This window comes from Drosophila takahashii, chromosome X (genome assembly GCF_030179915.1).
Source record: "Drosophila takahashii strain IR98-3 E-12201 chromosome X, DtakHiC1v2, whole genome shotgun sequence".
NCBI lineage: Eukaryota > Metazoa > Arthropoda > Insecta > Diptera > Drosophilidae > Drosophila > Drosophila takahashii.
In genome coordinates, this window is record NC_091683.1 from 12,454,901 (window position 1) to 12,468,149 (window position 13,249).

Consider the following 13,249-nt stretch of genomic DNA (forward strand, 5'->3'; position numbering starts at 1 on the left):
GGAATACATAATAAAAAAAATAATAAACCTTTGGCTCTGAAAACTGATTATATAAATAAAATATTTAACCCATTTTGTTCTGTAATTCTTCTACTGGGACTTTACATCTTTCCTAATGAATATTAAAATATATTTTAAATATATTTATTTTTTTTCCAACTCTTTTTTTTATTTTACTCTACTGTATATTATGTTACAACGCTTAAAACTCTTTTTTTAATATTTTAAATTTTAGGTATTACTATTTAGTCTACATTTCCCGCCTTAATTTTAAGCTTTCTTTAAACCTGGCCTTAAAAGGGTTGTAGCTTTCTAAGGGAAGCTTTTAAAAACTTTAGGCCAACTTTCGAATCTTAAGCTTTCATTTGAAAATAGTTTGTTTACTAATAATCTCTTTTTCCATCTTTCATTACAGGTAAGCTTTGGCTAAGCTTTAAATGGTGAATTTCAAACTGTGGGCTAATAAAAAATCGTAAGCCGATGTCAAACTGTAAGTAAGCCGAGATTAACTACGATGCTTCAAACTGTAGCTTTAGCTTTACTTTTAATCCAAAAATAAATAAGTTTTATAAGCTTTATAGACAGATCAACGTTTTATGATCTGAATAATCCAAATAATCTAAATTAGTTCAATAAAGCAACGCTTGAGGTAATATTCGTGTTTATTCGATTTATTGAGTTCGTCTACATTTAATAACTAATCAAACATTTGCATCGTAATTGTAATCCTCGACTTACGAACTAATTGAGGTACTCCAAGTGTACGCGGCGTCAAACAAACATTAAAAGGTAAAACAAAAAATACACATTTCGATTAGACACACACAACAGACGAGCGATATTTAAAAAAAAATGTAAGAATTAGCATAAATGACTCGATATTTACATGAAGCGCTTAAGTGACTACGGCCATGGGCGGAGGAGGCAGGGGGTTTTCGTTAGGACATTATTATAATTATTAGTAATTTTTTGCTAGAGAGCGAGAGGCAGTGAGAATGTAAAGCATTGTGAAGCTTAATAAATTAAATTTATTTCGAAGACGGAAACTAACCCCCACCCCTACGCACCCCCCTTGACCCCCTTAAACCCCGGCTTTAAGAAACGCTACGACCTTGGCAAAGGCCACTGATGGACTGGTGAGATTCCGAGGTCCTCGTTTTCACTGGTTGAATTCAAAGATCGCTTGCTCCGCCACTGACTTCCTGCGGCGACCTTGTGACCTTGACGCGGACTGGGTCCCTGACCTTGACCCTGGTTTCCCGTGGTGGGGGTCAACCAGAGTTGCTTTATCATATCGGCGCCCTTCTCGCCAATCATGACCACCGGTGCGTGGATATTGCCATTCGTGATCGCCGGCATTATGCTGGCATCGATGACCCTCAGCCCCGGGATGCCGTAGACCCTCAGCTGGGGATCGACCACCGCCCAGGGATCCGTGGGTGGACCCATTTTGGCAGTGCCACTCATGTGATAGATCGTCATCGTGTACTGCCTGATGTAGCAGTTCCAGTAGTCGTCGGTGAAGAGTGTTAAATGCTTGCAGTTCGGCAGCGGTTTGTTCCAGAATCTCGCCCCAAATCGCTTCATCGCCTCCGTTTCGCCCATGGCCACCGCCGCCTTGACGCCCTCCCTCAGCACATTCACATCGTCCGGATGGGTGAGGTAGTTGTGGTAGAGCAGCGGATACCTCAGCGGATTCTTGGAGGCCAGCTTTATGTAGCCGCGACTCTTCGGACGCAGCATCATGGGAAAAACGCCAAAGACATCGCGATTGTTCACCTCACCGAACACTTCCTGGTAGAATTCATCGGTTAACCCATGAGCGGTCTTCACCTGGCTGCCGCCATCAGACATCACGGAGGCGGAGGTCATCATGAAGTTCATGTCGGGCCAATCGTCGCTGGCATTCGCATACTTGGTGTTGATAAAGGCCACCGCCTCCAGGCCAATGCTCGAGGTCAAAGGACCATCCTCCGTGATGGCGTATCTCAGGGCAGTATTGATATTCACCATCCTCTTCATCACAATCGAAATGGGGTAGTCGATGAGGAAGGCTATGCCGCCGACGGCGATGTGATCCTGCAGGTTCTGTCCCACGCCCGGCAGATGTTGCACCAGGGGAATGCCCACCCTGGCCAGCTCCTCGCCATGTCCGATCCCCGAGAGCATCATCAGATGGGGGGAACCAATGGCTCCCGCCGACAGGATCACCTCCCTGGTGGCATACACATTCTGCAGGCGACCGTCCCTGATGAACTGCACCCCCGTGGCCCGTTTGGTCTGCGGATCGGTGAGCACCTTGGTCACGTGGGAGAAGAGGGCCACGTGGAGATTGGATCGCAGGCGGGCGGGTCGCAGAAAGGATTTGGCCGTCGAGCTGCGGGAGCCGCGTCGCATGTTGAACTGGTAGAACCCAAAGCCCGTCTGCTGTTCCCCGTTCACGTCCACAATGTCGTAGCCCATCTCCTCGCCGGCCTGCAGGAAGGCGGGTCCAATGGGCGTGTTGTAGGGGGAGTCCTGGACCGTCCAGAGACCACCTAAAAAAAATGGGAAAGTTAGCATTTTTCTTATAAAATCGAATCCAACTTTTGATCTCTGTTTGTCCAATTGAAAATAGAAAAAGGTACGCTCAACAAAAAAGGAGTTATAAAAACTGAACCAGTCTTAGATGAATTCTACTCGGTTGAGTGTAACATATCCATTAATAGGATGAGTATTTATAAGGCTTATTCAATTTTAAAATCTATAAGCTAACAAAACGATGAGTACTAAATTACTATTCTCCAAAGTATGAATATCGTAACTGTTGGTATAGAAATGATTTTTCAAAATATAAAATTTATAATACTTAATATGAAATAAATACAACTGAGTATAGAATTTATATTATTTAGTATTAGATCAATAACACATTTTTATACTACATCTAGTTTATATTTTAGAGAAAGAGTTAGTAGTTATCACGCTTTTTGAATATTTTCCCTTGCCTTAAATTTCTATTTTACTACTGCTACTACTTTCAAAAAGACAAAAGCGCAAAAGATTTATGGCCGAAAAGATTTATTTATGGCTTGGTAAGGATGTTTTACTAGACATTAACGGTCTCTCAGCGAGCAATGAGTTATGATAGTCACATGCTGAAGTTTCTTTTTGTTTATTAGGCTATTTTTAATTCTCTTCACTTTAAATTGAACAATTAGGGATCACATTTGGATTATCCAAAGACTCACCTGTGCCATGGTAGCGCTTGTTCCTGGCCAAATAGGGATTGCGCTGATCCTCTGACTTCCGGAAATAGGGCAGGATCTCCTCGTAGGACCAACCGGGATTACCGAAATCCGCCCACTGGTCAAAGTCTCGCCTGTTGCCCCTGATATAAAGCATCGTGTTCAGCACACTGGAGCCACCCAGAACTTTGCCTCTCGTCCAGCAGCAGCGTTTGTCCTTCATCGCCTGACAGGCCGTCGATTGGGGTTGGGTTCTGTAAATAATAATGATATATAAATAGTAAAATAAAAGAGATGACGAAAGAGAAAACCTAACAATTGTCTGTAGATAAATCGAAAAATAAACAATTAGCGAATTTCGCCAAGACCAAACAAGCAGCAAAAAAACAAGAGATATCCGATCATTTTTGTGGGCAAGCAAACAAAGCGACAATGAAAGCGCATTAGTCAAGAGAGGCCACGCCCACTCGCCCCCAAATTGCCCAGTGGCCAACTTAATTACAAAATACAAAAGCCGGTGTTAAACGCTCATTAGGCCAAGCTTCAGCTCCAAAATATCCATGAGGCAATGAACCGAGCGACCTCCCCTTCGTACTTTTGCCCTTTAAATGGCTTTATGGCTTATAGTATCCCTGAGTACGAGTATCTTTGAGTACGAGTATCTTTGAGCACGAGTATAAAGCATTTACAAGTGGCATTTAAAGTGTGGCTTATGGTACTTCGAGGTTGCTTTGAAAAATTGCACAAGCTTGGATAAAAACCACTCTTAAGCTAGCGAAAAATTGTTTATCATTAACAAGAAGGATTAAAATGAACTATACACATTTTTAATGTGTACTTTGTAATTATAAAGCAAATTAAAAAATCTATTAAATTAAAAAAAGGGAAATAAACACTATATAAATATATACATAAATCATTTAGAATTTAGAAATGCATTGATAAACATTTTCATCAGTAATGAAAACTTAATGTCAATGAACCAAAGAGGAAGTCAGGCAGTGCAATTGTATTTTCTTGTACAAGTGATAACTGCATAAATAAGAAATCAGAGGGAAGAGATAATAATAGAAAACAGAGAAAAACACGATAATTTGCACCCAGCAATTTCAAGCTCCACCAATTAGCGGATATCCCAGGCGCAGTTACGCATTTGTTGAGATAATAATCTCCTGCCAGGGTTCCCAGCATTATCCGAATATTTCCCTGCCGTGAGTGCAGCCAATACAAACGGACAAATTGGCCAACAAAACGTTTTGACAACTATATTTTCCCCCCCTCTTTTCTCTTTCCTTTTCGTTCCAAATCTAAATCCGAATTCCATTTCTTTTGGGTGCCCATTATTATAGCCACTGCTAAATATATAGGAAGACTTTTTGTTGTCGTTAATGAAAATACAAATTAGCAGTGACAGGCAACAATCAAGAGACACAGAGACGACTTAACTTAGCTTAACTTAACCACATTCGGCTGGGAAAGGCGAAGCGACGAAGAAAACAAACGGAAATCAAATGTCAGTTGCGGAAAACTTGGTCAGCAATGATTTTACTTGGCCAACACAGGCGTGCTGCGGGGCGAAAAGCGTGCTAAGTCGAAAGAGAAAGAGTGTAAACTTTAAGCCATAAATATATGGCAACGAAGCTGGCAACACCCATTAACCCGAAAATAATGTAAACATTATATGGATATTTATTTAAAGATTTTAATACCATTAGGTAATATTTAAAGAGGGTTTTGAAGGTGATTTTTAAATCCACTAAAATACGAAAATACACTGCATACAAACTATTTATAATATTAAAGTAAGGTTCTTGAAATTTGTGATAAAAAGCATTGATACCTTTTGAAAAAAAATAAAATTTGAAAAGTTAATAGCAAAAAAGTCCTCTGAAAATATTTATTTAAAATATGTTTTGTAGTGGAAATCATGTAATTCTTCTGTATCTGTATACCTTGTATTACCTTTACCAGCTTAAAAACATGCATATTTCGTGTGTATAATGAAGATGTCAGTCAATTTCAGCCGGTGGTTCAGTGTTTAACTTCAGGCTCTCCATGGTCCATCAACCGCTTGTCTCGAATGCATTTGCATCTTTGGCGATTAGGGTGTCAAAGCCGGTCCTCCACCCCTTTTTCCTCCTCCTCCAATGTAAGGGTAAGGGTAATTAGCATACGACATGCACATATTTGTTGTCTGATTTATGCTGCCCAGATCGGTGATGAATATTTTCCCTTTGCAAGCCATTAATATCAATTCGCGCCACTGTGAGTCCACTGTGGCACATTGTTTGGCATACTGACTTATTGGCTACGTGCTCCGGCCATTTCTCATTTCTCATAGATACAGGTACACAGGTGCCAAACGAACATCGAAGTGTTCGGTATAGGAAAATAGAGAAAAAAAACTTTCGCTTCAACTCCGGCCTCGACTTCCACATCCACATCTGACTGGGCGAGACGCCCAACTGACGCAATTTGTTTGCTTTTTATTAGCCATTTAACAGTTAACTCACATAAACGTAACAAATTATTATTAACTCATTTCGCTTAGTTTATTATACTTTTTTTATTGTGTGTGTGGGGGCGTAGATCTTCCCTTAATAACCTTTAGAAATGGAAATTGTTACAGAATTTAAGGGAAAATCTAAATTAATGATTTAATCTAAAAAATTGGATAGCTTAAATATTCATCTAACAGAACCAGGAAATTTGGTATCCCTTATAAAAGACATGCTCACTATGTATGTCCTTTAAAATATCTACAATCTTAAAAACTTTTTATTATAAAATTTCTCTAAAAAAGATCAAAAATACATTAGTGACATAATCCTGAATGTCTTACAAAGCGTAGCGTTTCATTCGATGAAGCTGATAAGGTTTTTTATTTTTCTTTTCCAAATAACTAAAGATCTAGAAAATGTGGCTTAAAAAAACACGCATTAGGGACATTCACTGGCTCGGCAATCATAATTGCCGCTTATGAAATGAATATGCATGCCGAAAATTCGAGTTGATTGCATTATTTTCGTAATTGTTTAATGCTCGTTAACCGAAAGTTGGTTAAGGCCTCACCGTAGATCCCCAACCCAAGAAGCAAACAAAAAAAAAAAAAAAAAAAAAAAAAAACAAATAAAGGGGAAACGCATTCGGATGGAACAGCTGTTGATTGCCATATAAAATCACTTAGCGGCCGCATTAAGCTGTAAAATGGCAACGATTCCAAGCGATTTATTGATGGAAAGGTTTAAAGATGAAATAATTGCTGAATAAAATGTGGGAAAAATGTTAGAAACGGAACTTGATTAACAAAATTTGTAATTCTTAAGTAAATCAGCAGTAAAGCAGTAAATTGACTGCTTGCTCTCCATTATTTGCTCATAACTTTTTAATGAATAGTCCGATTTTACATTTTTCTTTTACATTTCGATAGGTATTAATAAACTTAACAATAGCCAACAAATATCCTTTGAAATATATCCTAGAAATATTTATAGATTGTCTTTATTTTTGCTGACTCACTAACTAACTTTTCCGCTTTGCATAATTTCTAAACTAACCAATCGACATTGGTGTTAATTAGATTAACAGCAAATATTTGTTATTCGTCTGGTGGCATAACGAATTGCGTGTTTCGATTGTGTAAAACCAAATATATCAATAACCATATCAATATTTAGTGTTTATCGGTGGTTCTTCTCTTTCGGGGGCATGCGTGAAGTGCATTTGGTTTTTCTTTATTTTTATATTTATGTTTTATTGCCCGGTTGACACAATTCGAGCTACGAGGCACTAGTCTCGCGTTTGACGACCCACCGAAGCCTGTCCATTTAACCGGCTCACGTAGCCACTCTCCTCGCCATCCACTCGCCTTTCGATCGGCTTTTTGGCTTTTCGCGATTGGCAACCCGGCTATTCAGGTGCAATTGCCAAGTCTCAGCATCGTTTCATTTCATTTCATTTTGTTTCATTTCGTTTCGTTTCGTGCCATTTCCATGGCGGCGCCAAACCTGTAGACCTGCAGACCGCCTAACCCACTTTTTACCATGCCGCTCGGAGCAACTCTGATCCGATGCGATCCGGTTTTATGTTGGGAAATTGGACTGCACCGGCGTAGGATATCCCGATCTCAGAATGAACATAGCGAGAAGTTGGACACTGAGTAGAACCCAGTTAAAAAAATTTTAAAATAAGAATATTCTTTCAAAGAGAAAAAGTAGGAAAGCTAAAGAACAATCGTTCTTAATTTTTTTGGGTGTAGTTAGCTTAGCTTTTATTGAAAAAAAGTTTGAAATACCTATTTAAAATTGTTTAATTAATTATACAATTTTTTTTAAATTTGTTTGGGCTTTAATTTTTTTTGATTTTATAACTCTGCATTTCTCATATCATATATCTTAATAACTAAAATCTCCTTTCTCCCAGTGTAGTTGCCTCATGAATTGATATCCGCTTGCAGCTTGCATTCAAAATGCGAACCCGAATCCGTCAGGGGCGTGTCCCCGTCTCCACTGTAGATGCCAAAATATTTAAGTTTCTGGCATTTACAAACGCGGGGGGAGGGAATTTAATGATGCGGATAAGGCTGGGGGTCATCGCCAACTCGTCTTGCATAATCATCCCGAGTTGGAATGCACAGCAGATGGGGGTTTTTTTTTCAGGTTGTGGGTGCCTCTAGCCCACAACTTAACTCGAACTCCCCCGTCTCGCTGCTTATTTACCCTGTAGAACCATTGTTGGTTTTAGGCGGCATCCACTGTTGTCTGTCGGCTGCGAATTTGAATACTTTCAAATGACTTGCAACGATCGTTGCACACGAGACTGGGTTATGAAATATTTAGCGGCAAGTCGTAAAACTTTAAAGCATTTATCCTGTAATCGCACGCGAAGGTGATTGCAAATGGTTCGCTTTATTATCAGTGCTGTAAGAGCTTTTGTTTGTAGAGGTATTTAAATATTTTAAATATTATTTGTTCAAGCAAAAAGATATTGTAAATATAAATATTCATCATCTCTTTATGACCTTGAACCCCATAAATTTGACACTGAACGCAAAGATGACACCAATTTTGCGACTTTCTCAGGCGGGTGAAACTTTTCTCTCGCCCATAAGTAAGTCAATCAAGATTACCGGCGATGATTGACGTGAGAGTGATTGCCAAGTCTTTTTCTTGTTTTCTTAATTTCAATTTCTAAGCAGTCTGTTGACTGATTTTCCCGTTGCTTGTAAAGCGCTTTTCGAGTGTCGATTTGTACACATTGCACCCAAAACAAACACTTCAGACTCACTCTTTTTCATATACCTCGAATGCTGTGTATAGAAGTATATATATCTCTCTCTCTCGGGATCCAGCTGACTGGAGTTGGGAGACCCGAGATACAAACACGGAGATACAAAAATGCAGATACTGTGCTACCGACTCTCCCGAGTTTGCCAATGATGCAATGATTCAGAAACACACTCGATTATATTGCCACACTCGATGCACTTAGTTTGGGGTTTTGGTTTTTCTGCTCTTGTGTGCACTGAACGATTTTTGATCTTGGGAAAAAATTGAAAAATTACTCGAATTCTTAGGATAGTTGGGTGAAATATAAAAAAAATCTATTAATTACTAAGCTATTATTTATTTTTATAACAGATTTGTGGATCTAAATCTAAGTAATATAATATCATATGAATTTTTACTGTGTGCCTATTGTTTCATTTGGCACCTTATGATTTATTTCGCATGCATTTGGCCGCATATTGCATTCAATTACGCAAAATTAGATGGTATTTGGAGTGGGATTAGGAATGGAAATGGAAAGGAAAGATAATGCAAATGGAAGGCAAGGGAATGGGAATACTAATGGGTGTGGAATTCTGAAAGTGAAACTCCAAAGCCAAAAGAAGAGCCATAGAGAAACCCAGCCGAAAATCGCCGCTAGGCCTATGGAACCAACCCAACCCAGTCCAAAAAACCCCGCCCCTTGTCACATTAAACAGTTAAATGGATTACGGTATTGGTAACACGCTCGAACAAAATTCCGACGAAGTAAAAAATGCCAAATGCTCATGAATAATTAAGCAGCGGCGTTCGATTTGTTAATTTGAGACTTCAGCCGGTGGCCACAGGTGGCCGTTGATCATCAGCAGCATCAGCTGTTATTAATGAAATGCCGTGAGATAGAAAACGATCTGAATGAAACAAGGGACCCACCCCAAAATAAAAATGCAGCCTTCGGGCAGCCCCGTCTAACGGTAGCCCGTTCTAATTTGAATCAGTCCCAGAAGCACTGATCATTTTCCATTTTCTGTCTAATGGAGGCTCAGCCCGCCATATAAAGCCGCACTTAATTGCTCTTTGAAAAGAAAAGAGACCCAACAAAGGGGGCAGATGATCCGATCCATCGAGATGATACTGGTAAATGGTAATGGTTTACATTTGTCTTTATCTAATTGGAACATTCTGGAGGGGGCTGAGTGGAGTATAGTGGAGAGGAAAGTGGGCCGGGGAAAAGTGAAAGATCCGAGAAATTGGAACGCTGGAGAGCAGAAGCCATAAATCGAGAGGAAAGAAATGAAAACGATCGTAAAGTAATTCGTGTTAATAGGTGTTACAAGAAGTTTTTTACAACCTAACAATTACAATTACAATCAATGTAGGAATATATTTAGGAAATATCAAAGGATTCGTTTGGGAAGACAACAATAATAGTATAAAAGGAAGTTAAGAAGAAACCAAAATATACCTAAATTGTGAACTAAAAAGTCAAATATCTGATTTACCCACATTTTACATTGAAAACTATTTAGGAACTCAACTTTAAATATCACTCATAAAAAATAGTATTATTTTTGCAAATTTATTATGGGGACTAAAAAAATATTTAAAAAATAGGTTTGCGAAATATCGAAAAGCTTAACCAAACTTCATCCTAATTGTATTCCAATTGAACATTTCCTGCAAAACGAAATGTCAGTAAACCAAATTAGTCAGTTCGTTTTCCCTTTCTTTTCGCCGAGTGCTGAAATCGTTTTGCTGTTTGCGTGTGAAGAGAGCTTGCAAATAGTTGGAAATTCGGCAGACGGTTGCTAACTAAACGAATCCGGCCTTTGGCACCATCACAATGATCATCGCCCTCATCATCATCATGATCGTTTTGAGTCGCCTGAACCCGAACCGCAAAACCGCAGCCAAGTTGTCTTGGTCTATTCCAAATGCTAATGATGGCCGGCAACTCATCGATGAATGGCTCACCCGGCGAGATTTGCATATAAGCCAGAATTCAATGCTTTTTGTTGGCGGCTTTTGGAAAATTGGCAAAGTCATTGGGATGAGCTGGTCGAAAAGAGCGCAAACAAAAGGCAAACAGGGCCACTGCTAAGGCCGAACGTTTGACCCACCACCCCATTCCACCCAAAACACAGGCCTATGACCCACAAAAGTACTCGGGAAATATTTGGAATTAAAATAAGGAAGCGACCTTAAGACCAGGAAGTTATTTAGTGCGTGCTTTAATTACATTTAAAATAATTTAATAATTATTCTAAAGTGTTGAATAGGTAATGGTAATGGAAGATTCAGCAAGTTACGAAACGTTTTATTCACATTTAAAAGTATAAATGTCTACTATTAATTTACATAAAATTTAAGGAACTAAAATATCACATTATATTATCTAAAAACTGAAAAAAAAAAGTTGAACCTAAAAGGATGCTACTTAAAATGCATGATTTAAACTGTTAAACATTTCGAGAGAAAATGGTAAATCTGGATACCATTTTAGATTTTTATTCAGGATTTTAAAGAACCTATTATTTAAATTTTATTTAATCCTTTAATTAAAACGAATAAAATAGGGACTAAAATTTTCAAATTTGTACAACCTTTTCTTTATAAAAGTTGAATTTTTACATAAAGTTGACTCACCGATATTTCCAATCCATTTTGCTTTTATGCAAATAGAGCGAGAGCAGAGGCACGTCGGAGATTTCCGTCTCATGGCCGCCGGCCTCCAGGAGGAGGATCTTCCAGTGGGGGATCTCCGAGAGCCTGGAGGCCAGGACAGTGCCCGCCGAACCGCCGCCGATGATGATGAAGTCGTAGGCCACCTCCACCTGCTGGACATTGAAGGGACGGTTCTCGGGATCGAAGAGATCGTAGTTGTAGTAGGCGATAGCCGCTATCAGGAAGGGCAGGATGGTCAGTTTGCCGACGCCGATCACGGCGGTGGCCAGTTTAATGGCGCCCGCAATGGCGAGGCCCAATTTGGAGGCGCCCGCCGCTGCCACGCCCGCTGCCGCCGCCGCCTTGGAGGCGGCACTCGCCTTGAAGAGCAGGCCGCCCACGGAAACGGCGGCGGCGCCCAGAGCGGGAACTACGACCATTTTGGAATTGGGATTTTGGGAAGGGTCTAACCAGTTGACTTATTTAGGCGCGGGATTCGGATTCCCTTTTTTATTTTATTTTTTTAATTCACTTTCTTGCTGTCACTGCATTGCACTTTTAATCGATTTTTGCCTTCACTATGAGCGCACACTGAGAAAAACAAAAATCATTAAATTGTGGTCACTTAAAGTTTCTCATATCCTGGTTTTTAAAATCAGAGCCAATTAAATAACTAACCAATTTTAATAATTAAAAACAAAATTAAGGAAATTAAAACTGCAATTAGAATATATCAGGATTAGACGTTAAAAAAAGCGTTTTTCAAATAAGAGCTTCATGTTTTCTTTAAAAAGGATATATTGTAAATCTTTGTTCATCACTAAATTTCTTTAAGTTACTACAAGTTTTGAAAGAATATTTTGATAATAATAAATTCAACACAATTCAGTTTAAAAAGGAAATCCATTCATATGAGAAACAGGGGAATTGTTGACCGATTTCGGTGATATTTTCTCTCTGTGCCGTTGTCACGTTCGCATTCACAGTCACTTGCCTTTCTGCACTTTCATTTAGGCCTCGAAAACACATTGAGTAAACAGAAACAAAAATAAATAAATTGTAATTGAAATAGTTAGCTTTTGGCCGCGCGCGTCTTTTGGAATCGGTTAAGGGTAATCGTGTAATGGATAATGGATAATCGGTTAACCGGTTCGCTGGGTAATTCGCCTCGCCAGCCCGTTTCGCTATGTGTTTTTTTTTAGGCCATCCGCCTCGCTTGGCAGTCGCTGCGTTTCTGAGCCACAAAAGCCGCTGGCCTGCGACGTTTTGTCTCCGCTGCTGCAGCGCCGGCAGAGGCGGTAGCCGCGGCAGAGGACGCCGGCGTCGCTGCCGCCAAACAGTTGCGCATGCGCACGTTTTTCTCCAGCGAATCCAACTGCATTCGCCGTGGCAGCAGGGTTTTAAAAACAATTGTTGATTGTGAACGTTGCCACATAAATTTAATTGAATTTGGCTTACCTATATTTACATAAATTGTATATCCTGGCAGCGCAACAGTTGGTGGAATAATATTTATTGTGCATTTTAATAATGATCTTTAAATTTGTGTTTAAAAAAAATAATTTTAAATTCCTTTAACGTCTGATTCAAAATAAAACTAATATTTTTAAAGTATTTATTAAAATATAATTTAAAAAACTTTTTAAAAACCCTTACCGTTTGGCACTCCTTTCGCCAATCCTGCTCTCTCCGTCTCTCTCTCTCTCTCTCTGGTCCGTTTAGCGGTTGCGCACATTTTGCAATGTGAAACGGTTACCGTTTCGCGAGCCTCTCTTTCGCACTCTCCCACATGCATATCCACATCCATATTCACATGCGATGCGGTTGCGGTTGATGGCTGATGCTGTGCATTGCGAAACGGTTACATATAACCGCTTGCAGCTCCTGTCTCTCGCGCTACCGCCACACATGCGTATATTTGACATTTGCGGTTTTTTTTCCCTCGATACCCACTCTTTTGCTTCGAATTGGGATTTCCTTGCAGACGCCAGACGACCTTCATGCTCACTTTACGGTTATGTGCACTTCTCTCCGCGGACGATGGGCTCGATTTTGAGTCGGAATTCGGGTTCCACTTCGAGTTGCTTTGCA

At 39.7% G+C, this 13,249-nt stretch overlaps 2 protein-coding genes across 5 annotated transcripts in view; one reads left to right on the plus strand and one right to left on the minus strand.

Annotated features, from left to right (window-relative positions):
• Flo2 (flotillin-2) overlaps positions 1-13,249 on the plus strand; it is a 101,626-nt gene that overhangs the window by 48,450 nt on the left and 39,927 nt on the right. The window lies entirely within an intron of this gene.
• Positions 582-11,785, minus strand: LOC108070103 (glucose dehydrogenase [FAD, quinone]). Its single transcript, XM_017160433.3, has 3 exons — positions 11,141-11,785; positions 3,231-3,481; positions 582-2,537 (listed from the first exon to the last, which is right to left on the minus strand). The coding sequence occupies exons 1-3, from the start codon at positions 11,596-11,598 to the stop codon at positions 1,105-1,107; spliced, it is 2,142 nt and encodes a 713-aa protein (XP_017015922.1). The 5' UTR covers positions 11,599-11,785; the 3' UTR covers positions 582-1,104.

Coding starts and splice junctions, on each gene's coding strand:
- LOC108070103 (XM_017160433.3), bottom strand. CDS start 11,598: ATGGTCGTAGTTCCCGCTCTGGGCGCCGCCGCCGTTTCCGTGGGCGGC. Junction 3,482..11,140: donor AAAATGGATTGGAAATATCG/GTGAGTCAACTT, acceptor TATTATTTACAG/AACCCAACCCCAATCGACGG. Junction 2,538..3,230: donor CAAGCGCTACCATGGCACAG/GTGAGTCTTTGG, acceptor CATTTTTTTTAG/GTGGTCTCTGGACGGTCCAG.